General features: G+C 41.6%; 1 protein-coding gene across 2 annotated transcripts in view; it reads left to right on the top strand.

Moving 5' to 3' along the window:
* Positions 1–26,939, top strand: part of PRICKLE2 (prickle planar cell polarity protein 2) — a 257,614-nt gene that overhangs the window by 57,124 nt on the left and 173,551 nt on the right. The window contains exon 3 of one of the 2 annotated variants that reach the window (XM_078661544.1): positions 17,081–17,194. The exons of the other annotated variant lie outside the window; for it this stretch is intronic. Within the exon in view, the coding sequence (XP_078517670.1) occupies positions 17,081–17,194 (114 nt within the window). The remainder of the gene's footprint in view (positions 1–17,080; positions 17,195–26,939) is intronic. 2 annotated transcript variants of the gene reach the window in all.

The raw sequence follows: 26,939 nt of genomic DNA, 5'->3' as shown, positions 1-26,939 counted from the left end.
AGCTGAGCTTGTCATGAGCACCGGAGCGCCGTCGCTCATGACGAGCTGAGCTCGTCATGAGCATGCAAGGAGTTAATCTCATTTTGGACCTTGGGAGCCCTGGAGCGGAGTGGCTAGGGTCAGCCTCTTCACTCCCGCTTGCTTAATGTGATGGAGACCCAACATTACTCTGGTCTGTGAAGGGGTCATTGAACATTTCTACAATTGGGTGTGCTGCAGCCGAGCATCCGTGGAATTAAATATTTCTACTGTTGATGCCAATTTGTAATGCATGTGATCACTCAGTGATACACACTATCGACTAGTCACTTTCTCCTTCACCTACTTTATTAGTAGCCCACCCTACAAGGTAGCCACTTGTGCACATAAATGTTAGTTGGAAGGTGAAAGTGTGAGGAAGATCACATCAGCCATCACACACAGCACCACAGGTTCACAACTCTTAACAAAATGGACTCTGCCAAAAAATCCACTCTGGCTGAGACATTGACAGGGTGACATTTGCCGTAATGGAGAGGTTAAGACTGATCAATGGTTTAACGGACCATATGTCAAGAGGACAGGCTGTCTTCTGCTATTACCATTTTCTTAAAATAGGCTGGCTATTAATCATATTTACAGATCTCAAAGACAATCTAATGCTCTGGCATGGAGTTAGGCCAGACATCCAGTAGTATAAGCTTCACTAAGAAGATGAAGGCATATAATTTCAGGAGAACGCATGGAAGTGAAGCTTGTGTGACAATTATAAGTCCATACAGCGCTCAAGCGTTCAAGCCAACAGAAAAGCATAAAGGTATATGTATACCCTGCCAGTGCTTCTGCTGAAATTTCACATCTGATCTTTTCTATTGCCAGAAGGTCAAAGTATTGTTTCCCCATTCTTCTGATGACAGTCCATGTTCTGAAATGAAGATATTAGGAACAGCAATTAGTTTTTCGCAGACTGTAAGTTAGGTTTATAATTGTCTGATTTAAGTATTTATGCATTAAACATTAGTAATGTGTGACAATTTGCTATTTAATGCAGTTAGGTTTTTGCTCATTCCTGTATTATGTATATATTTTGTTCAGCAGGTCATTGCAATAGAGTGAAATATTCATGCACACATACATGCAAAATACATTGCATTTCCTTTATCAGATGTACAATACACTTCCCCCTTCATTTATGAAGCATTTTTGAAGCTTTGGATGCTCATTACATGGCATTTCCATTTGGACTCTAATCCAGGAATATAATAATGTGGTAATGCTATATTTTGTTATTTCAGAAGTCCACCATTTTGGCCCGTACTCACTAAGGACATTTGGTTGTAAATGTAAGTTTACCACTGAATTTACCTTATTTACACCTGCTAAGATTCCACAAAGGATTGCACAAAGTTATTCCTGGTGGGCCATCCATTTACTAATGCATATTTTGCTGCCACAAGTGCTCGGAAACTGTTGTATTATATCTCACTCAAGCAAAAAGAAGGCGTTTTTTCAAGGTTTGAATTGCCCTGAAAGTTTGGAAACACCCAGGTGTAGCTTTCCAGGCATACTTCTGGGAATATTTCTGAAACCCAAAGAAATGTAAAAGTACATTCAGCCTGAGATCTATATATTCGCCCCTACCTTTTTGTTTTTTTCATTTTGAACAGGGCCCTTTATTTGTGTTTTGTCTTTTCTTGAGTTATCTAGTAGCATATTGACAGCTATGAGTCTTCAATTCACCCTCAACTTCTTATTATTCCAAACATATTAGAATTTAGAATAATAAGTATATTGTATTGATACTGATTTGATTTTATCTAGTACATTATCTTCTCGTTAAGGACCGACCAGTGATGGAGTGGCGTATTTTAATTTGATGTTACACTGGTGCTGACAATCTTAAATTAAAAGAGGGAAACCTGAAATTTTAACCTTTTAAATGTGTTCAGCAAAATACAATTTTCTTATGAATATTTTAATATGTCAACACCACTTTCATATCCTTAAAGTTAATTTCTGATCAAGTGCCATATTTCTAATACTGTTAATAGGTTAAAAATTGATCTCTCAGCCAAGGGAGTGATCTCACTGTCCTCATTCCTTCATAATTCTGGTACTTTTAATTCGGTACTCTTTTTATATTAGGTATCCCAGTAATCCTAAATATTCGGATTTATATTTGTATTTACCCTTAAAAACGCCAGGTCAACCCAACCATGATAATCACAAAGATGAATCCTCTCAAATTGACTACCTCTGTTGTCTGTGCAACAGCTCTTGGAAGAAGTATTGAGGAGCACAGATACATTATTTTAAAATATGCACAATTAGTCAGCATACCTGTAGCAAGTGTTCTTTTCTATTCACTATGGGGAGTAGCAATATTGACACACATTTCTTCACATATTAGAGCTACTTCTTCATTTATCTGTTCTATGATTCATGTATATTAATCACTTACTACTTTCTCAATAATGTTTCCCTAAAGTATTATTTTTCATTTGCTCAATGACACCCATGTTTCATTCATTTAAGGGCTGGATTTCACACAACTTTTGTGAAATTCGATCCCAATCAGAAAATGCATCTCTGTCTCCCTGTTAATGCACTGTTATTAGTGGATTTATTGATATATTACACTGCTTTTAATGAGCTGTAAAGTAATTAGCATAGTTAAACATATTTCTGCAATAAACATTTTACTATTTGCAGGTCTATTCATTGTCCTTACTTAGCATTAAAGTATTTGACTAAATAGTTGTTGTTACACATATTGTTTCAACGAATGTATTTAAATATGTCGAAACTCTGGTCCAAATATGGAAGATGTCCAACAATGTGTGCTTGTTAAGTCACTGTAGACAAACCTCTGGCTAAAAGCTAAGTTGGAAATTGGCCATTGTCAACTACTACTTGCTGTTAAAAGAAATGCTAAAGTATTTGGTTGCAATTGAGAATGTAGGCCCTTTCATAATTTCTAGCCAAGAGTCATAAGAGTTTTAAATATCAACGTATTCCTATTGGTTTAGAATGCTGTGACACTGCTAGGTAATAATGCTGCTCTCTAGAATTATTCGACCATTGTGTATTAGGTTGGGGTGTAATGTGGTGCAATGAACATTCTGGACTTGACAGGAGTATTTCATTTGTGTAGTAATTTCCTCTTATTCCATTTGTATGTTGGCCCATGAATGTGGATAGTCAAAAATGGGTTCATGAACAGTAAGTTGAGTGACAACACTTACATATGCATTGTTTGCCTGATGTCAGAGGTGAAGACTGAAGCAATGATTTTAAGCAAAGAGTGTATATATAATCACCTACCCAATAACAAGGCATCAATTATTCAGTGGCAATAAATGGTCCTATTTATAAGCATTACTTGCTGGATTTGGTCTGCACCCCACACAAAACCCTTCATTTCCATTAATATAGGGTACCAGGAGTGTGGATGTTGAGGTCATTCCCTCCCCCTGCCTCTGTACCCAGGCTAAGAAGAAAAGGGAGCAGTGAGAAAGATAGAGAAAAAACACTCATTCAGCCTGATATTTGGAAGACCCAAAATGGATTTCAGGAGCACAGTATCTCATTCTCAGAGCCAAGTGGATATCAATGTCTCCAGCTGAGGGTGAAAGAGCACAATTACTAAGGGCACAACGTCATGAAATATATATTAGACATCGTGGTAAGAAAGTGCACGAATTGCCAGGTTCTATAGAGGGGGACAATGTAGCTAGCACACAGTGTACCACAGTCCCCACACAGGAGCCGTACATGTAAACACATGCTGCATCGACACACAGGAGGCTTAGACAAGGAGAAAAAGAACCGACAAGAAGGCAATGAAGCAGGATTAACACAACAAATGGAAAGGGAACCAGAGGACTGAGAACAACCAAATAAGGGAGAAAACAACAAAGATGAATGGTCGAACAAGCTGAGTGTGAACAGTAGTGAAAAGCAAAGAGTCACAGCAATTTCTACAGGTGGACTGACATACTTTATTGGCAGCTAATGGATGTGTGCCTGATTATGCTGGTTCTCAAGTTGCTGGGGCTATGATTGTGAATTTTGGTTAGTGTAGTTTTTCAAATGCAAGTGCATATTTTCCCCAGACCTGTGTGCCATCTCTTCCAAGTGCCCAGTCTCTTGGGCTCTAACATGTCTTGTAAGCTGACATTCATTAATTTCATCTTGATAGCACAGCTGTCACCAGGCCTTATGTGATAAAAAAGAGCTTTCAGAAGTAATACAGAGGTGGACTGTAGCTCCTCCCAGATGTTGGTTCATCTGAGTACGACTTTTGATTTTGCCAAAAGCTGTGTGCTTCCGCAGAAAGAGTGCTTATCTTGCAGACAGCTGTGATCATTTGTTTATCCAGCTGCTTGGGGCAGATATGTTATCAAGCAAAGCTAATGTTTTTGACCTTTTTGGTCACACACATGCCACTTTGATGGATAGAGGTTGCCCTTTAAGGTCACAAAAATGCTACTGCCATGCTATTAAACAACTTATCCTAGATAATTAGATAATTGCAGTGTTTGTTCTTCTCTGGTTGCCACACGTGCATGCCTCTGCTCATGATATGGTAAAGCTAGTGGAACTCGCTTATTTACTGTGGAAGGCCATTTTAAAGTCAGTATGCATTTAGGGTAGATTGTTTTTACTCCTTTTTATTTCACGGATTCTCACTGCTTACTGTAGCAAACAAAGGGTTTTATTGTTGATTACCACTTCTTACAAACCTTGAAGATAAATTTGTACTATGATAATCCTTAATATGCCCTATTAGGTTACCTATTATTTTGCTTTGCCAACTGTAATGTTATTTACATTACTAATTGTGTGACTGTATGCCTAATGGTTGTCCTATTGGAAAGATTATGCTCAATAAGGTAGGCCTGAGTTAATTATGGTGACAAGCCAATGATAAAGGGTGCAAGCCTGAATCTTTCACAGGTGAAAGTTATTCCCAAATCCATAGGTCCGACCTCTTTATTATTATCAAGTATCACAAAGGCAGCATGCTTTGCTTATTTTCTGTGAAAATAATTATTAACTGGAAATTTACAGATTTCATAAGTTTGATCTGTTTATTGTTCAAAGTTATGATGAAGCTAGTTGGCCAGATGGACTTATTTCAAAAGTATGTGTTACATGCAGTATGCTTTTTATGGTGGATTGTTGTTACTTCGTGGCGAAAGCTGGTAAGCAGGTGTTATGTTAAATTGAATATCAGAGACTACAATACTAGACAAGTGGTTTGGTGTTAGTCGCCTCCTCAAACAGATTGTGTGGATAGATTTACAATGAGATAATCCTCATTAGGCCATTTAGGAGGGATTTTATATGGTACACTGTATTGTGTACATATTTGTAGTTTTATTACAGTGTACCTGATGGGTTCCTGATTCGGTTATTATGACAAGCCAGTGGTGAAGACTATAAGCCTGATTGGTTCATTGGGACAAGTTATGACTGATGCCACAGTTCTGATATGCTTTTATAAAAGTTAGAACAGGCAATTTATTTTTGTAACCTGCTAAACCTGCAGATATGTATGTAGTTACTTGAAATCTTATAGATTACCTTAGTAGGAAATGATTTTAGTGTTGAATGCCCTCTCTAACAAACCCTAGGATGTAGAAGATTTGCATTGTAATAAATCTTGCTAGACTCTCTTCCAAAGGTCTGACAGGCTCACCCGTCTGTTGGGAACTTGTAATAAAAAACATGAAATACATAAATAGATATGTGCTGCTGTGTTTGATTTTATTATTGCAAAAATATGCCTGTCCTGTTTAGCTGGCAACCTGTTTTCTTTTTCTACTTTTAATCTTTCAATTTATCTTGCATATGTTGTTGAGTTTGTGTTTGAGTTTATTGTGGTTCTGTTAATGTTAATGTTACTGGGTACTCATAAAGTGCGCGGCTACTCCTTGGAGTGTCCCGGCGCTAAATAAGTTCTGTAAGTGGATGAATGCAAAAATTAGTCAGTGGGTTGGTGAATAGACACATGAGTGCTAAGGTAAGTGATGGACTGCATGAATGATGACTTATTGAATGCCTAAATCCAAAATTGACTAAGGACTCACTTTCATTTAAAAGCCAGACCTATTGGCATTACCAATGACTGTTTCATTTATGGGACCAACAAATCAGCATCACTGCCATTCACCCACTCTGCTTCCCTTATTAAGCCAGTAGCCTACCAAGATATAGTTTAAGCATTCTTTCTGTATAGTAGTTTGAAGCTGCTCACTTTATATGTGAAGCTTCGACATCTTAACCCAGTTTGAACTGGAAGTTCTTGTAGTATCCCACAGCAAATGAGATGCTTTGAATATATGTTTGCACCCCCAAATGCAGTCTTTAATTTACTGTAGAGCAGCAACCTGAATGGAACTACAAATTTAAACACACACCCTACTGTATTGAAAATATTTAACAGTGCATCTTAGCACTGTTGCTGAATGGCGAGAATGAGATGGTTCCCAGATTTTTAGTTGAATACTGAGAGTTGCTTTGCTCCTTTGCATTCTTTGGTAATTCAAAGCATTTGGCTTCTTGGGTCAAAATCGAATGTAACACCAACAATGGTGGTGACCTTGTTCTTCTAACTCCAGCAAAGTGCATCTACCTGCTAAAAGAACAATTTAAAGTCTTTGTCTAATATGTGAATTTATTTTTGTTATAGTAAAAACAAGTGAATGAATTATTAATCACAGTTAAGATATGATAAACTCTTTGATGTTATAAATCAATATAGTTAAAAACAAACTTGGTTAATACCTCTAAAATGACTGACAATGTCAGCCATTGATCAACTTGGAAGACCTTGGAAAGATATCCCCATAACCTTCTGGTTCTGTTTTGCCCCCCCACCCATCCCCTCCTTTCAAAACCTTCCTATCTTTTTACCCATCTGCTTGCTGGCCCTGTTGTGTGGGACTTCAAGGGACAAAATAAAACTACTTTCTATACGTTGTCAGGGTAAAATGATACAGCCAAACCATGTTAAGAAACCGGCGTAGTTTGGCAGTATAATTGCACTTTGCACTTGCACTTTGTGTTTAGAAGCGCATTAACCTTTTTGTTTTGTTTTTTGCAAATGAGCTGCTGTGGGAGGGGCAGGCGTGGGCCATAAAGTACTCTTGAAAGGCATTATGAGCAACAATGTTTCATTGAGGATAAGTAACAAAGTATCTAATCCATCCAGACAATTTAGAGCATAAATATGTAAAAAAACGGACAGCAAGAGGTAAGAGTAAAAGTGTTTTCCCAATTATAAACAATATTGTCAATACAATCTAATCATCATATATAAATATGCATATATACACACACCTTAGAAATGCACTGCAAAAAACAAATGTTAATGTGACATATAGTTCGATAAAAAATTTAAACAAAAACCCCCTGAAATTCAGCAGTTATATTTACCTCAATTAACTATACATTGTGCCCTAAAGTAACTATAACTTGTGTACCCACACCCCAAAAAAAATACGAAAAAGTGTGCAGTGCATTAGGCGACCACATGGTGTTTCTTTACAAACAAAATATGAACACTATATATCATAAATGCTGAGTTCAAGTTCATAGATCGCAGAGGGAAAACCATCTGTCTAAAATATGGAGATTTTGAAAATACTATATCCCATGGGACACTGACAATGGCACTGGTGATCTTAATAGCAATTTCAGAATCTTCGTATTTGTAATGATATATTGATAATACAATTTTTAATTGCTGCTAACCTTTTTATTCTCTGAGCCTCTTTGTTTCTGTTCTTTATTTCTGTTCTAAAGTGACTTAATGCATGCTTTAATTTACACTGATCACTTGTCCTCTACATAACATTGCTGCCCATAATACTTATTGCTCCAGCTGCAAAATACCATACAGTACACTAAAATAAAATGGAATAAAGTGATAAACCAAACATCAGAAGGCTGCAGTGGCAGGAACCTAAACATGTAAATGCAAATGATGTAACAGGACACTTGGCACATAAACAATAGGAAAAATAACATCATTTTATTTTTTATTTTCACTGTACAAAATATTGCGTGTGCTTTGTGTTTTTTCAATGTTGTGTATTTCATCAATACATAGCTTTTCTTTTACTGTGCGCTGTTGTAAAGATGATGTAAACTTTTCATAGTCTTGTGTGAGCTTTGGCAGTATTAAAATGCTTAAGGAGATGTGATATTTATATATATATTTTTTACTTTGAGTTCTTTTAAACTCTGAAACAGTGACTCTTAATTTCGTCTCTCAATGCCAGTTTGCCTGACCAACTTATCATTCGGTTCCACGAGGAACAAAAACGAACATCTCTCCAAAACCGAAATAACCATGGCACAGACTGTGCACAGGATAGTTGTCTACTCAGTAGTGTTGGAATCATTGAACAAGTATTCCAATGGCAGCAATGTTCAAGCATATATTTCTGAAAACATTGCCCAAAAGGACCCTCAACACTGCTTCTTCTCCCATCAAAAATGCTGCCATAACTGAGTTGAGCCGATATTTCTCTCTATCATTCATTCAGTACTGTGAAGTAAGGTGTTAAGCAGCTGATGTGTTAGATTACAAACATATTCATTCAGTCACCTTACTAAACACAGGAAATTATTGAGTGCTACCTGGTGACCCCAGGTGCTCATTTTAACAACAATGGACTTTTTGTGAAGTGTAGTCTTCCTAAACCTTATGCGTAACAGAAATATCACATCGACATAAACACTACATAACATGTTATGTGTAGTTTAGTAGATGTGGAGGTACGAATATTAAATATATAATTACCATGAGGATATAGTGGTAGGCAATAGTTTTGTTGGCCATTTGTCATATTGCTCTTGTAGACCATCACCTGATGAGTTATTTTACATCCTAGTCCAATTCCTTTCTTTATAGATTTGCCTTTCTTCTCATTTGTAGATATGTGTGTCATCTATGAAAAATGGCAAACGTTGTGCTTCTCCTCCTCACAGTGCTCGTATGTGCAGGAAATTATACTCTCTCTCCATTTCTGTCTGTGTTCTGTTTTAATATGGCACTAGCTGTGACACTGTGATGCGTCTCAGTCTAGCCCCTTTGTTATATTATATCCAGGGGCGGTTGCCACTGTATGGTTATAATCATGTCAAGAGTTTCCAGAGGAAATGGGTTTTGTTTTGCTAATATCATTGGTGTCATTTGACAAATCTTTACCAAATATTCCAAAACAAAATTCATCCTCCTCTGTTCCTTCGTCAAAACTTTTCTGGTGATCCGTCAAGCAGGCCCAGAGATAAAGAGGGAAATTGAACAATGATACAGAAAAAACAGCTGAATGGAATTACACCAAATTTGGCAGAAACAAAATCTTTACATAGAAAGCGTGCATGTTGTGATTTGGTGTAAATGCGTTCAATAGTTTTTGAGAAATTAAGGTTTGAAATATATGTTTTTATGTATAAATCCAAACGATGAGGATCTGTGGACCCAACAGATCTAAAGATAAGATCTTATTGGATGCCACAACATCAACAAAGATGTTACAGCATCCATTGAGGAATCAGTGAGTTTGTTTACCTTCTTCACCAAAGAAGAGTTAAAAGGAGAATGAAAGTAAAAGAAGTCCAAAGGATTTTTGAAAGGCAGGGTGAAGTTTATTTGTTGCATTTTTTTAAAAACATGAGAAATCTTTATTGTGATGACAATAATGTAGCAATTATAGCGCTTAAGAAGCCTGACAATAATGAAAACAATAGTAGTAATTACCACAGTGACTCTCAGCTAGGTTAAGATTTTGCTAGTAATAAAAGATGCACCTTCTAAGATATTGTGGTAAGAATTTGCCTGGGGCACTCTGAGATTAGGTCATTGGAAATGTCTTTTCTTTAGATTCAGTGCAACCTTTCTTTTAATTTGTATCAGGGTTTAACTAAAACATGTGAACAGTAAAAAGCACCAGCAAAGCTTGGACCTCATAGGCACCCTACTACACCCAAGAAAATAAGAGAATAGAAAAATAAAAATGTTTACTTGTGGAATATATACTTTAATAAAAAGCTATTTAATAGCTGGTATCATCAATGTATTCAAGGAATATACATGGTAATGGAGATTGCATATATTAATTAATGTAATTTGTATTTACTGATGTTACCTGCCCATTGCAGAAGTGTGTATCCATGTAAGGTTGTGTACAGCATGAGGAAATCCTTATATCTCCCATCAGAATCCATGCACACTCTGATGAAGCAACAAGCGAGACAGTTACTCTCGCAGAGTTAGCTAACAAAGCTGCCCCATCTCCCTTGGTCTTAGCACTATTTGAGGGTAATTGCTTAAGTTTGGAATTAGGATTTTGCACACCCACTGAGGCCTTTGGTTTCGTTGCTATCTTATGAGTTTTAGGGACGTTAGTAGAGTTCCCTTGCTGTGGATTAGATTGCGGGGCGGGACCTGGGTTGGACGTAGGTGGGGCAATATTAGTTAAAGTTGGTGCTACACTTGATGCTATTAAAGACACCGTCTTTGGCTTGACTGGATCCTGTAGCGGAGCACCTGCAACAGCTGCTCCATTTCCCAACTTGCCACATGTGGGGTCCTGACTATTTCTAATCTGTTGTTTGATCAGAGTTTTGAGTGAGTAAAAGTTGTCAAGAGTCGACTGCTCGAGACTATTTACTCTGGCCTCCACCCTCTTAACTTGGTCTATGAGTGGTATCAAAGAGCGATTGAGCACGTTAATGAATTGGTCCAGGCAAACTGGGACTTGAATTGGGGAATGCTTGTTATTAGTATCAAGACCCCTTGCCTGGAACAGGGGCTCTCCCGACCCAACCAAGTGCTCTGCACTCTGGCCATTACCAGTTTTTTCCCCCGTGGCCCTTGCCCCTTATTTCCTAAAACGCTTATACAATATAGGGTGACTGCCTTTTCGTGTACTCACAACTCTTTTCCTCTTGGCACGTTTCAAGGCACCCTGAAACACGCAAGGCAATGAGGTGCCCACAGGAGGAACAGGGTCTGGCAACGGGAAGTTTTGGCTAGTAACAGGGGAAAGTAGAGGTAAGACACACCCTCCCTCAATATCATCACTAGCCCATTTTAGAGCTCTCCCTAGCGAGAGACACTAGGGCTGCGAGCGTTTTTAACTGGAACCTATTTGCTGGCATATTTACGAGTGAATCTGTGTTTTAAAGCTGCTAAAAGATCGTTTTAGGAATTCTCACTTGGGGGTTTTTCTAAATAGAATTTTAAACTGGGGAATTAATGTAGGCACACTAACATTTCTTCAACACGCTGGTTTTCCTTTTCTCTGCCTCGCCCAGCCGTCTTGTGTGATTTGCTGTTGGTGGCGGTGGGCGCCATTTTAGGTAGGGCTGGGGGTGCGCTCTAGTCGCGCCGCCCTCCCGCCCTCCCAGGCTATTTAGAGCTGCTTATTGAAGCCCTCGCTGCCCATTTTAGAGCTCTCCCTAGCGAGAGACACTAGGGCTGCGAGCGTTTTTAACTGGAACCTATTTGCTGGCATATTTACGAGTGAATCTGTGTTTTAAAGCTGCTAAAAGATCGTTTTAGGAATTTTCACTTGGGGGTTTCTAAATAGAATTTTAAATTGGGGAATTAATGTAGGCACACTAACATTTCTTCAACACGCTGGTTTTCCTTTTCTCTGCCTCGCCCAGCCGTCTTGTGTGATTTGCTGTTGGCGGCGGTGGGCGCCATTTTAGGTAGGGCTGGGGGTGCGCTCTAGTCGCGCCGCCCTCCCGCCCTCCTCACACCCTACATAATGTGTGTACCGGCCAGACGGCGCAGCGGGCTGGCGCAGCGGGCGCGCCGGATGCGCGCCGAAGCCGCGCCTAAGCCAAGCCCGTCAGCGCCGTCCGCGACCGGACTCGGCCCAGGGCCCCCACCCCTGGCCCGGAGTGTAGACTCACCTGGAGTAGGAGTGAACTAGTAAGTTTTTCCTCTAATGTGTGTACCCCCGGTCACCATAGCGTAAGGGTAGGGGAGAACGAAGGGTGTAGTCATTGCCAATTCCGCTTCAGAACAGCGCTAGCAGACACCAGGGCCAGCAATTTTTCGCTGTCCTGCGGCCTCATTAATGTGAGGTCGCTTAGCTGTCATAAGCATGATATATATGACCTTCTCAGTGATAAACACCCTGATCTGCTGTTTATCACTGAAACGTGGCTTGATGCCAACTCTGATCCCGATATCATTCAGGCCCTACCAGATGACTATCAGATGGTGCGCCTGGACAGACCAGTAGGCAGAGGAGGCGGAATTGCGATCGCTTTTAAACAGCAATGGGCCTGCAAATTAGAACTAGTCAATCTGGCAGGATGTGAGGCGGGTGTTTTCACCATAACAATCATGACTATAAAGCATAAGAAGCATGACTATAAAGGGCCTACTAGTCTATCGCTCACCGGGACCTATGTCCAGATTTAAAGGCAATCTTTTAGAGTGGGTCACAGAAACAGCGATAAGGAGGGACAAGTTTCTGCTGTTGGGAGACTTAAATATACACCTGCAAGACTCATTAGACAGAGGAGCGGTGGAGTTCCGGGAAGAACTTCACACCCTACAGCTAGAGCTAAAAGGGCAGCTTCCAACACATAATCGTGGGCATCTGCTAGACCCTATATTTGCTAACTGGGAGGATGTTTTAGCCGCTCCCCCGGTGCCCCTGCCCTGGACAGATCACTTTTTTGTACCATTTATTATTCACTTGCCCAAGTACAAAGCTAGCGCTCCCACCCCTCTTAACTACCCTCGTCGCAGGTGGGCAAGATTCTCCCTGATAGAGTTTAATAAGGCTCTTACCGCGGAAGGGCCCCCAGGAGGCAACGACGTGGCAATGGCAAATAAATTGCTCAATGACCGCATTACGGCTGCTCTGGACTGCACTGCCCCACTGGGTCAGCCAATCAAAGGTGTTCGCAGACAAAGAACTGCCCCCTGGTTCAGCGAGGTGCTTCGCTGCGCTAAAAGGGATTGTAAACGAGCAGAAAGACAATGGAGAGTGGCATATGATGACCGGTTGAAAGAGGCCTATCTTATTAAGAGGCGTACCTATCATAACAAAATCCGGATAGAGAAAGCCACATACTATGCTGACAGAATCCACGGGGCGGAAAATTTCGCCAGGGAACTGTTCAGCATATATAAGTCCCTATCCACCCCAAAAACCTTCACTCAAGACGAAGACCACTCAGTAACAGCATGCAACCGCATTGCTAATTACTTTGGAGACAAAGTGTCTAAGATTTACTCTGCTTTTCCCGACATACCTCCTGCAGCGGAAGAGCCTGCTGACTCAGCAGGAGAGGAAGCCGATCAAAACTCGCTACTCCAGTTTACTATCCCCTTACCGGAGGATTTAGTTAAAATTTGTAGATCTGTTAAATCCGGCTCTCCTCGAGATCCTGCATCTCCAAAAAGGCTGAGTGACAGTCTGGAGACACTTGAACCCTACATCAGGCATTTGCTAGATGTCTCCTTCCGATCCAGCTCTATACCTGAGGATTGGAAACAGGCTGTGGTGCTTCCCCTCCGCAAGAAGCCCAACATTAGCTTTGAGAAGCTGGACAATTTACGCCCCATTTCTCTGCTGCCTTATTTCTCTAAGGTAGCGGAGAAGGTGGTAAATAAACAGCTAATGAAACATGTGGAGGAAAGCAACCTTCTTCACCCTACCCAATTTGGGTTTCGGCCTCGTCACTCCACGGAGTCCGCCCTTCTCAGGGCTACCGAAACCCTGAGGCAAGGTGCTGACGAGGGACAAACCATGGCTTTAATCCTCTTAGACCTCAGCGCAGCGTTCGACACTGTAGCTCATTCCATCTTTCTACAGTGTCTGAACAAAGGTGGGGTGAAAGGGGCAGCGCTGAAATGGATTTATTCATTTCTTGTAGGCCGAGGCTTCCAAGTGAGGCAAGGTGACCATTATTCCGAGCGAATCGTTTCGGACCAGGGGGTGCCGCAGGGCTCATCCCTGAGTCCAACACTTTTTAATCTTTATGTCGCCCCAATTGCCACCTTGGTAGAGAGTCACGGCCTCCGAATGGTGTCTTATGCCGACGACACGCAGTTGGTCGTCTCCCTGTCGCGCGCACCCGGTCTTTCGGCGGACATCTTCAGAGCTTGCATGCAAGATCTAGCTGCCTGGATGTCCGCCAATTGCCTCAAGCTTAACGGAGGCAAGATCGAGGTGCTGGTCGTGGGGGGAGGACAATCGGCGTGGACGTCGGCATGGTGGCCACCTTGCCTAGGTCCAATTCCCACTCCGTGCCAGAAAGCAAAGAACTTGGGCATCTGGTTTGATTCTGACCTGACCTTTGGCACCCAGATCAATCAGGTGGTAGGATCATGCTTCGGGACACTCAAAAGTCTCAGGAAGGCATTGAAGTTTTTACCTATAAGAGCCCGTCAAACCCTGGTGCATGCACTAGTCACATCAAAGATGGACTACGGCAATCTTCTCTATTTAGGGACTCTGGAGAAGAATTTGAGCCGCCTGCAGGTTCTACAGAATGCCGCTGCCAGGCTAGTGCTTAGACTTTCCCGAAGAGCCGCATCTTCAGCGGCTCTCCGGTCCTTGCATTGGCTCCCGATTAGAAGCAGGGTAGAATTCAAAGCACTATGCACGTGCCATCGGATCATCAATGGGAGGTCTCCTCTCCCTTTGAAAGAACTGTTGACGTCTTACGAGCCGTCCCGCTCTCTGAGATCCTCCGGCTCAGGACTCCTGGTTATTCCTAAGGTGTCTAGAGCACGGATGGGCGGAAGATCCTTTAGGTACCTTGCAGCTTCCAGATGGAATAAACTACCCATAACATTGCGACTAGAACCATCAGAACTAATATTTAGGGCCAAGCTTAAAACTGCACTATACGAACAGTAAGGTATTCCACTTTTGTAGGTTCCAGTAAGTATCTGCTCCTCAGCGCGGGGACACGCCTCTTGGCGTCACCAAGCGCTTTACAAAACTCCCTAAATAGAAATAGAAATGGTGTTAGCTGTACTAATAAGTTCTCTAGCCTGTCAATACTTCCGCCTATTTCAGATAGTCGGGGATGCTCAGGCATTTCTACAATGGGTGGAGATGGAGCCCTAACTGTAGGGGGTGACAAGACTTTAGCCGCAGGACCAAGAGAGGATCGTCTAGGTGGTAAGAGATCCCCGGAGAGGCGACGTTCCGTCATCGCTATCTCCTTCTCTATGACTGCCGCTACTCTAGTTATGAACCTATCCATAGTGCCTTTCATTGGGTTCCCCCCAACCCCTTCTCCTACAGCTCTGAGCAGTTTCCCAGAGCGAGTGGACATGGTTGATGTTTTGCCCTCTAACAGTGTCACAGTACCTTTCAGGGCCAGTATAGAAGATGTTGGGGACCTGGCCCAGCCCAGCCTCTGTCAGCCCCTGACGGCCTCGGACGGCCCGCCCTTTGCCCGGGCTTAGCCCGGCACGGCCCCGCGCGCTCCCGCGACGCGGGAGTGGCAGCTGGAAATTAAGCGCCTCCGTGCGCGGAAATCTGGGGAGGAAGGCGGCGTCCCAAAGGATCCTGGGTAGTGTAGTTCCCGCTCGGCGGCCGCGTTTACCTGCAACGGCGGGGAACCACACAGCACAAGCTTGCAGCCAATGAATTAGTTGTCTGTTCGAAAATGCCCCCAAAGGTTCGCTGGTGAGCCCCGCTCCACCGGAGGGGCAGCTGGAATTTAAGCGCCTCCGTGCGCGGAAATCCGGGGAGGAAGGCGGCGTCCCAAAGGATCCTGGGTAGTGTGGTTCCCGCTCGGCGGCCGCGTTTACCTGCGGCGGCGGGGAACCACACAGCACAAGCTTGCAGCCGGTGAATTAGTTCTCTGTTCGAAAATGCCCCCAAAGGTTCGCTGGTGAGCCCCGCTCCACCGGAGGGGCAGCTGGAATTTAAGCGCCTCCGTGCGCGGAAATCCGGGGAGGAAGGCGGCGTCCCAAAGGATCCTGGGTAGTGTAGTTCCCGCTCGGCGGCCGCGTTTACCTGCGGCGGCGGGGAACCACACAGCACAAGCTTGCAGCCGGTGAATTAGTTCTCTGTTCGAAAATGTATGTATGTATGTATGTGTATATATATATATATATATATATATATATATAATATATATCCCATATCACACACATATATATATGTGTATATATATATATATCCACACAGCTTCTGTTTCACCGGCGTAACACCACAGAATCACGGACCACCAAGCAGCTCGTAAGTATTTAAAGAAGGTTTATTATCTCTCCAAAAGTCACTTCTGGCATGACGCGTTTCGGGTAATGAATACCCTTGCTCACTTAGCCTATATATATGTATATAGTACAGGTCAATAATTATGTGATTATAAGTGTGCCTATTGATAAAAGATTCTTATTTGTTCGACCTTGGGAGGACGACATGCTGAGCCAGGGAACAGGATTTGAACTTGTGACATTCAGGTGGCACACAAATGTCTGTAGCAGGAGTATTAAACACTTGTTTATCCCACTGGCACTTCAACAGGATGTAAAATATAAATGTATGAATGATTCGCTGGAGGAAGGAGTTTACTGTGGTGCATCATGTCTTTTCCAGGTTATTTTAGAAAGTACATGATGTTTCTGATTGTAATAGGCCTGCTGTGCTTCAGCATATATGGACAAATAATAGCCCAGAGTTTATAGAAGCTTAATTTTCAGAGACTGTTCTAAAGGATCCGAGGTAAGCAGAAAGTTTTTTTGATTTCATTAGGTTTCGGGGCCATATGGGGTAAGTTATCGGGGAGAAACATTTAAATAGCAAAATGAAAGAGATACCTTATGTCTTTTGAACAGTTTACAACATGTTTCAGCTAAGGTATCCACCGCTTAACAGTTCAAACATTTTAGCAACTTTTGATTTGTTAAATATATTTTCACTGAGGCCATCCTAACTGCCATGAACCTTGTAGCCTGTATTAGCTTGTAGTAAGTGTTTTTGATTCAGTTATTATTCATTTCTATTATTTCTTTACATTATAATTTCTAGAATTTTTAAAATAAAATAAAATACGAAAAAGTTATATTTAGTGCATGTTTATCACTCAGGTTCATCAGTATTATAGCTGCCTCCCAGATGATAAGGTGCCTTATGTGAATAGTCCCGGAGAGAAATCTAGAATCAAACAGCTTTTACAGCAGCTGCCTCCACATGACAATGAGGTAAGTGCTGAAAGATCATATAAGGAACGTTTGCCGAGTACATTTTCTTAAAACACCACCACGAAGACACAGCGATAACAAATGCAGTGAAGGAATTTGTGATTCCCACTGTAGAGGATACACTGAGTTGCATCAAAGTATCCTATATGTCCTTTAACGTAGTCCTTTGTATGACACTATGCCGAGGTTTGTAATGTCAACCTACAAAAATATTGCATGCACTAACACGATATTGACAAGGTAAGTATATAATTACTATTCTTATATCTGCATCTACTTACCTAGACTAAACTTGTTATGTAACAGACCCATGAAGTGGATACAATATTATAGTAATATGATATACACATGCAGTATAGTGGTGGTATATCTAGGTGTCCATCGCCTGGAGTTCACTCATCTATTTAACACCATAGTCAGATAATTTAGTAAGTATACTATCCTAATATGCCAGTTACCAGAATGACCTTCTCTGGACATCATTTTTGCTGTCCAATTGGCAGTAATCCAGTGAGGCCATGGCATTACTGTTAATCATTTCTAAAATATCAGCAACGCTTCACCACCTTATCTAACTCCCAACACGAGTCTAACATCACTGCCACCACCGCCACCAAACACATATAAAGAACACTTACATCTTCTCATATTCCTGTTTGTGTGTGCTTTGTCGTTGTTCCTGCAATAGATTGTCATTAAATGTTTGTTACACTATGGAATGCTATCATAAGAATAATGTATTGTCATCCCTGTAAATGTCACATCTACTTGAATTTTCTCACATCCTACAGTTATACACATGTCCCTGCTCCACTTACAACCACAACACTGTGTAAAGGTGTATTGTAAGCACATTCAACTAATATGTTTCTTTAAAATGTCCCTCTTACTAATTCGCAGCAATGAAATTGTAAAACGGTAGCACATGAGATAGGTGCTCCTGTTACAGAATACTGATAAGCACGTTATGTAAAAAGAAGGGATTCGTGTGGTCACCCAGCCCAACCGGTTGTGTACTGCTATGCATGCATGTGAATATAAGCAGTTCTTTAAAGTGTGTGTTTACAGAACTGCCAATTGTTAGTTCAACATGCTAGAAACTGTACAGAACACTTACAATGCGTGTATTTCTAACAGAAATAATAATACTTCAAAGTTGAGTGCTCACTAGCTGTAAGAGGGTGGTATTTGGTGCATTCAGTTAAGGGTTGTAGTGATGCAGTGCTTTGGTACTTGGATGCATTAATCTTGGTTTTGTGGATAACTGCCAGTCATGATAAACTAGGAAATAAGATTCACTTAGTTGAAAACCAGTCATATTCATTTCTCACCCACTCAAATTGATAAGAATAATTATCAATCTGTTCAGCATTATTGTGTTACATTTTGTGGTTCACACACTTCTGTTAAAAGCTTTTGGAATTAATAAAGAATTTTAGGACCATTTCTCTTTGTCGAGTATACATTTGGAATGTTTTATGCGTACTAACATTTTAAATGTTTCTTTTGTGCAAATATGTTTGTAACTGACAAACATTTATAGTAACCAAGGCATTGCAACCACTCCACATTTGCCTTGTGCCACACACAGACTGCAGATAGTTTGAGCATTTCTTATTGATTTGCGCTCTTTCACCACAAAGTGTAATATTTCCTCCTACTACTCATTGGGTGTTGGTTTTTTAGAGACGTTTGGAGCGTGACATAAAGTGGTCCAAGAAACAGAATGCTCCATGTGATGAAAATCCTTTACTTTTCAGTGTCGGAATCGCGGCCTAAAGAGGATCATAGTCTGAATCCCACAAATCATGAACTTTGTTTGTGGTGTGGTGACCTTGCATCATGAAATTTGAGGTAGCTCTTGTAATATGGAATCATAACAAAGTATTTCCAGTACAGTGTTTTAAGACGAAATTAAGAAGGGCATGGATATTAATTCACCAAAATGCTAGGTGTTGCATAAGTGACTTCACACACTCTTTGACCACAGCAGCATCTCCAGTTAAGCACCCCCTTTCTCTATTTGTTACTGAGATGTGAAAGAAAAGGCAAAGAGGGGAAACTACAGAAAGAAATACACAGGACTCTTTAACCTCTGTTTACTTTTTTCTGGAACTGGCTGCATGACCCCAAAAGGGAGAGGTAGCAAGGTCCATGCCATAGCATAGTGCAAGCAATGGATAGCACCTGTTACACTTGCCTACTCCTAACTGATGTCCCTTAAGACATTTATCTGCCCATAGGTGCATAAGGAATGCTTCTAACTTAAAAACTTAATATAAGTGCAAATTGATGCAAGTGATAACTGTCAAATGACAAATGGAGAGATGTTTTAACACTCAAACCCAAAAATATATAACATTTAATATAGACACAAAGTAATTTCTTAAGATGTGCCATTAGAAATTCGTGTTTGTACTTCCATTTAAGTTCCTAAAAGCCAATTTCTGCAATGATTTTCAAAGTATATATGATAAATCTACAGGCTACAGGCAGATATTGCTTTCCTGTTTGTGCAGTGGGTTCAGACCAATGGTAAATCTACAGATATACCAGAGAGCCAATGCCAGCCAGTAATATGATATGTTCATGAGTAAATCTGAAATGGATAGCATGTGTATATGAATGTATCAACGTGGAGACACGTGTATGCATATCAGGTGCACAGTTGTTTGTCACCTTCCAACTGACCAAAGTAAAACTGCAAGACTGTCAGAGCCAGTTAACTTGATAAAATGATAATTTAGTAATATCCCAAATTCAACGTTAACATATTTTTTTGTTTATTTGGTTCTGTGCCAACAGCAGTCTTTCAAGGATACATAATGTCAATGCTAGTATCTGTGTCTGTGATCCTGCAAGACCTATTATCACCCAGCCTTTCACAAATTAAATTTCTGGCAAAATTCTCTCAGCTTTTCATTTTTCTATGGTAGATAAAATTATTTCATGCAATTAAGATGTGCAATATATTTGTAAATACCTTTCACAAAATGAATGACTGTCAACGATAGTAGCTGCCATTGTGTTTCTATTTCAGTGCGGATAGTAAATTCTAGTGACCTTTTCATTGTGCTTGAGCTGTTCTTTCAAAAGTAATAGTGTAAATGATAATATTAAATTTGGGATTTACATATTATCTTCTCTACTCTGAATTGTACTGTTCCTAATCCCAGCCTTCACATTTGTAGGGTATGTACACAGCCAGATCTTAGAGTTTCCTTCGCTCTAGGTGACTACTAAGAAGCCCTAATCACCAAGCCCCATCACCAACTAGTATCTTTAAAGACTGAAGAACCCATATCTAGGAAGTGAGTGGGAGAACATCTTGAGACCTTCATGAGAAAGAGTAGCACTGAACAGTAATCCTGTGTTACTCTCCCCCGATGCAACCTCATCCGAATAATGTTTATACTGAGAGGGCATACCAAAGTCGCACCTTAACATTAGTCAACACTTTTTATTACATTAAACAAAACCATCAAAATACTGTAAAGCCATTTTTTTAATGAAAACTCGATTTATGTAAACTGATAGAAACCTTAAAACGTAAGTCCATCAGGCAAACCTTGTCCACCAGAAGCCAGTAATGGCAGATGTTGTATTGGTGATTACCAATGTAACAACTTTAAACCATCTTCAAATGGCACACCTTGAACTTTGTCACACAAGGCAGCTGTTGGAGTGGCGTGACCCTGCTCCCAAGAGAGGCTAACTGGGAAGGAATGGATGGTGTTCATGAAGCACAATTTATTTTTGGGGATAATAGATATGAATGTTTTCTAGTCCTTAGTGACAGGACAAAAAATATTGAGCAGGCAGGCGCATGCTTCATAAACTAGAGGAGTAGTGCAGATGACACTACAGACTCCAGCGAGCATCCAACCAGATCTGCATACTGTTCCCAGTAAAAGAAGACCTGACCACAAAGAGCAACAAGAGATCATATTTTAATCAGTATGGAAAGCAGGTGCAACACTGTGCATAAACCTGTCCCTATTTGAAACACTACCTTTATGAGAAAAGGCTTGTGATACAGCAGAGCTGCACCTACTCATATTCTCCTAGCCACTTGAGTAGCTCCAAGCCCCCCTTTATATTGAAAATATTGTACTGAGAATACTACATACACCAGAGTGCTTGCAGGGGCAGGGCTCTCACGTGTGCATAATAACAGATCTGTGAATTGGTCTGCTCAAATCTGCTCTGCCTCAACGTAATGGATGATGGGAGCCATCTGAATGTAGACTTAATTCCCTGGAAAGTGTTGAACCAAAATTGACTGAAGGAACATCACATCAGCACATTGTCCCTGAAAACATTTGGAATACTTTTCTTGGACAATTGCTAATACACATGTACACCTCTAGCAATAACTGACAAACATTTTTTAAATGATGGGGATTTCACAGATACTGGGTGGCACACAGCTATCCCTTCTTTCTTTTAAACACAAACATGTTTGTACTGAGAACCTAAAGGTTGCATAGGCCTCAGTATTTGAAGAGCATTGCAGCCGACCCTAGAAAATCATCTGTACTGATTAACTGATGGAACATGCTGGAAGAATCTGCAAGGCATTCATCTAAAGAGTTGCCTGAGTAGCCCTATGGATTTGCTCCTTGTTTCTTGCAAGTTACTGAACCAAAATGGACTGTAGGAACCTCACATCAGCTTCGTCTCCCTGAAAGGGTTTTCAATGTTTGTCTCTGATAATTGTTAAAAAAAATTAAAAAGCAAAGAGAATTTCCATCACTCACTGACCAGGATTGGGACTGGAAAATGAGTTAGCAATTCTATAAAAATGTCATGAAGCCACGCTTGTGTTTTACCAGTATTGTACTGAGAAGAATAAAGACTGTATAGATCAGAAAAGAAAGATGGTGAGGCTGGCTTTATAAGGCAACTGTGCAGATATGCTCGAGGATCGTGTTACTGAACTTCAATGGAAGAGAAGATTTCTGAGAATCTCCTTCTGTAGTTCAATGAATGGTCCAATAGGGAACAGAATACATTAAGGGAATTACATACAATTTGGAATAAAAGACAACACACAACACTCTGATGCTTAAACCCTTCCCAACTAAGCTCTGGCTTATCCCTACAGGATTCTTAATAAGCCTGGATTGCTGTGGCATGTGAGTGGTGACAGATAGGACAAAAAAAGCTCTACTCCTATGGAATTCCAAACCAAAATTGTTGTCCCAAAATTGTGGCTAAAGATCTCAAAATGAGCATCACTCTGAAAAAAAATCTACCTGTAATCCTGAATTGCCTTCTTTGTCAAAAATGTAGATGAGATAACTGTAAGTGCCTCAGTACACTTCTCAGGCAGATGCCTCTGCAGGTGGTACCAAAATTGCTTCAATCCTTTTTTTAGAACAGGAGTGTCCAGGCTAAATGCCAAGAAGGCAAGATCCATGTCAGATGTTCAGAATGATCACATAAGATGCATTTCTGAATGTAAATGAAAGTCATTTAAACAGTCATTAGTCATCCTCAAAATGTGGAAAGGAGCAGCTCCTGCCAGACCTACGTTTGACATGCTTGTCTGGGACCTTCTACAGAACGCTAGCTTTCAGGGGAATAGTAGATTAAGGTACAGATTCATCAAACAAAAATCCGCTCGCAAAGGGGCAGATTATCAGAATCTGCCCCTTTGCGAGCGGTATTTTTTAATTTGGGATGCATCATCCCAAATGCAAAAATCGCAATTTTAGAAATCGCTAAATTGTGATTATTTGCATTTAAGGAATCTCAAATTGAGATTCCTTAAATGCAATGCATGAAAGTTTTTAAAATAGCGAATTCGTTAATAGGGCACGCAAATTACCATGAAGGACAACTTCATGGTAATTTGCAAAAACTTTGAAAAATGCACTAAAGTGCATTTTTCAAAGTTTCATGTTGCGCACAGCAACATATGTGCACATATCAATTTCAGGGGTGCAACAGGGTGTCCTTTGGACACCCCTGCACCCTTGAAACCGCAATCTCAATTTGCGAATCGCTAATTGCGATTAGCAAATTGAGATTGTCTTCCCACTCATTCCTATGGGCCTCTAGGCCCAGAGGAATGAATGGGGAGGTATTCCTTAATTGCGACTCGCAATTTGCGAGTCGCAATTAAGGAATTTTAAGAAATCGCTATTTTTTAAGTCATTTCTTGATGCATTCCATTTTGCTATTCCTTAATAGCAAATCGGTATTTTTCGCTATTAAGGAATCGCAAATTGGGTTGTTGATGCATCTGGGGGTAAGAGTATAGCATGGTCCTTAAACATAGAAATGATAGAGGTGCCAATTCACAAAGTATTTTCTGTGAGTACTTGTGCCATTCTTGAGATTGAGCTGCAACTTACCCCTACATTTCTGGTAGGAAGACTCTGTGAAAACAACTCAGTCATTGGGGCCAAAATGCCCAATACCCATGCCCCCTAAGCAAATTAGTGGAGGGGTGAGGTTACCTCTTCCAGGACTAACCAACAACCTAATGTCTTGATAATGAAGTAAGCATTGGTGACCCGATCAATTTAAATCATTATTTTTTCCCTGTATAAGTGGTAGACATCTGATTAGCACAGAGGACTGCTGCAGACTGTTCCCAGTTCCACATCCAGGTGCTCTGCTGTTAATGCCAAACTCTGAACCTGAAAGGAATAAAGAGTGGACACCCATCTGCAAAGGCTGGCATCTGTCATCATTACATTTGGACAGCCTGGAACAGGGCCATATTGCACACAGTCTCCATGGGGTTCAACAGGTATTATAAAACGGCTATTTATTAATGCAGACCATGCCACTGCAATCTCGAGGGCATTCCTTCATTTGCATGGGAACATAGTCTCATGCAAACACTGCATTTCTGCTTGTGCTGTATTAAAGACGTTGGTGGCTAGGCAAAGGAGCTGTCAAGTACCACACTGAAAGTGTGTGACACCGCGATGGCTCATAGTCAGTGCCACCATACCCCAAGGCGACCACTGAGAGGGGAGAAAGTGGGTCCAATGGATCCTTGAGGATTCCCCCATGTAGGCACTTGCTTTACATGCCTGCATTTCAAAGAGGGATCTATACCCTCATTTGAAATGCAGGCTGATTGCCACCTGCACAGTTGAAGGCAGACTGGTGTCTGCAAACTGTCAGCCCGCCTTTCACTGATGCGCTGACCCTTGGGCAGGCACGTATTTGCAGCTGCACTGTGGATGGTGTATTCTTTGTGGTAGGACCCATTCTGCAGTAAGTTAAAGGTGCGCTGTTGCACAGGGGAAACATCCTTTACAACGCAACTTTTACCACGCAGTGCCTTTACGACGCAACTTTTACAACGCAAACCATTACAACGCATTGCGCTGGGGGGGCGCTCTAGGATAGGGAATAGATTTAATTTACTATCCAACACCTTCCCTACTATCCACGGGGACTGGAGTTGGAATAGTAAATTAAACTATTCACTATCCAGCGCCCCAAAGCACTATGCGTTGTAAAGGTATTCGTTGTAAATACCGCGTTGTAAAGGCATGCGTGGTAAAAGCATGCGTTGTACCAGAGGGTGCACCCTATCAACAACATGGACCCAAGTCTATAATTTCAAACACCTAATCTCAAATCAGTGAAGCTGGAGTACCAGGGACAGCTGGCTCAGCAACTGAAATAATGGCATCCTTTGGAGATACACACAGGCACTAAGTCTGACGATTTTGGCATACTGCTGTTCCAAACTACATTCATCGCTAAACATGCTGTGTGATGATAAATAGATCTCAAACTCAGTATCAAAAAGAAAATCTTGAGCTCAGTATTGTCAAGACCCTTTTTAACTCCGCAACCGCAAATGGCATATGGAAATATAACAACACGGATTGTGCCATCCATTCTGAATACTTTTCAGCCTGCAGTGGAGTTTTCCTTGTGGAGAAAGATTAACTAAAACCTACTGTTGTCTTTGGGATCAGTAAACAATTATTCATCCTCCTCCAAATGTGCTGAATGGATAGATTGGTATGTGTATTTTCTACCTATTCCATTAGGAAGATTAGGTACAGCACCTTCAAGGGAGTAACACTTTTCTAAAAACCTATATAAATATGTCTGTTGAGTGTCTAATCAACTCTGTAATTTCCTGATGCAAAGCAGTTGTATGGTTATCTTAGGTCTGCCCTGGTGGAAAAGTTCAGCCTTCTCTAGAGAGTGTTTTAAGTCTCTCCTTGGTGGTGCAATACCTCCACCAGTTGAGATCTATGGTCGTGTGGCCCATCTTCTCTAGCTCATTACTTGCGTCTAGGGAATCGGAGAGGGCAGAAGTTGAGAACTCCCCGCTATGCATGAGAGCAATGCATGTCTATGTGAGCCACAGAAGCTGCCATTGACTTCTTTAGAATGTCTAGCAACAGCACTTTGGAAAAATGTACATCATCATCTCTTGCCCGGACTCGTTGACCCTGCCTCACACTGTTCTCTACAAAGGGAGGACTCTACTAATGTTTTAGCCCAGAGATCAGAAGTCCTAGCTATAATTAGACACTGCCTCTAAAGTTTTATGCAACATTTGTTTACCTGAGCCTTTTTGCATGGCCAGATCCATTGTCGTACAGCTGGGGAATTTAAGGATATGTTTACAGTGTTTATGTATCTGAACTCTGTAAGTGGAGAACAATGCAAAGATACTGAATACTTCACTTAATTTGTGGTGTGGCCAGCCACCAGCCACCATTTAACATGTTAGGAAATCCTGCAGTGGTCCCAGAAGCTGACAGCAATGACATGTAGCCCTTTGGAATTTTCTCTTGTGGTCTTCTGGTTGCTTATACGTGATTTGAACCTTACATGTCTGTGAACATTTTTCACCTAGTCCAACCTAAGGAAAAGTAATAAGAGATTGTCTCCCCCTATCTAAACAAGCATTAGGAATGCATTAGGGCTCGGGTTTGTTTTAAGTTAGAGATAATGGCATTGTAAATGGCAATGTGTTTTAGGCACTCTGCACTACCACTCTGCACTACCACTCTGCACTCTGCACTACCACTCTGCACTACCACTCTGCACTCTGCACTACCACTCTGCACTACCACTCTGCACTCTGCACTACCACTCTGCACTACCACTCTGCACTCTGCACTACCACTCTGCACTACCACTCTGCACTACCACTCTGCACTCTGCACTACCACTCTGCACTGCCACTCTGCACTACCACTCTGCACTGCCACTCTGCACTACCACTCTGCCCTCTGCACTGCCACTCTGCACTACCACTCTGCCCTCTGCACTGCCACTCTGCACTACCACTCTGCACTGCCACGCTGCACTACCACTCTGCCCTCTGCACTACCACTCTGCACTGCCACTCTGCACTGCCACTCTGCACTACCACTCTGCACTCTGCACTACCACTCTGCCCTCTGCACTACCACTCTGCACTGCCACTCTGCACTACCACTCTGCCCTCTGCACTACCACTCTGCACTGCCACTCTGCACTACCACTCTGCCCTCTGCACTACCACTCTGCACTGCCACTCTGCACTACCACTCTGCCCTCTGCACTACCACTCTGCACTGCCACTCTGCACTACCACTCTGCCCTCTGCACTGCCACTCTGCCCTCTGCACTGCCACTCTGCACTGCCACTCTGCCCTCTGCACTACCACTCTGCACTACCACTCTGCACTCTGCACTACCACTCTGCACTGCCACTCTGCCCTCTGCACTACCACTCTGCACTGCCACTCTGCACTGCCACTCT

The sequence above is a fragment of the Lissotriton helveticus genome, chromosome 9 (genome assembly GCF_964261635.1).
Source record: "Lissotriton helveticus chromosome 9, aLisHel1.1, whole genome shotgun sequence".
Taxonomy (NCBI): Eukaryota; Metazoa; Chordata; class Amphibia; order Caudata; family Salamandridae; genus Lissotriton; species Lissotriton helveticus.
Note: the sequence above shows the minus strand (reverse complement) of the source record. Positions and strands in the feature narration are given on the sequence as shown.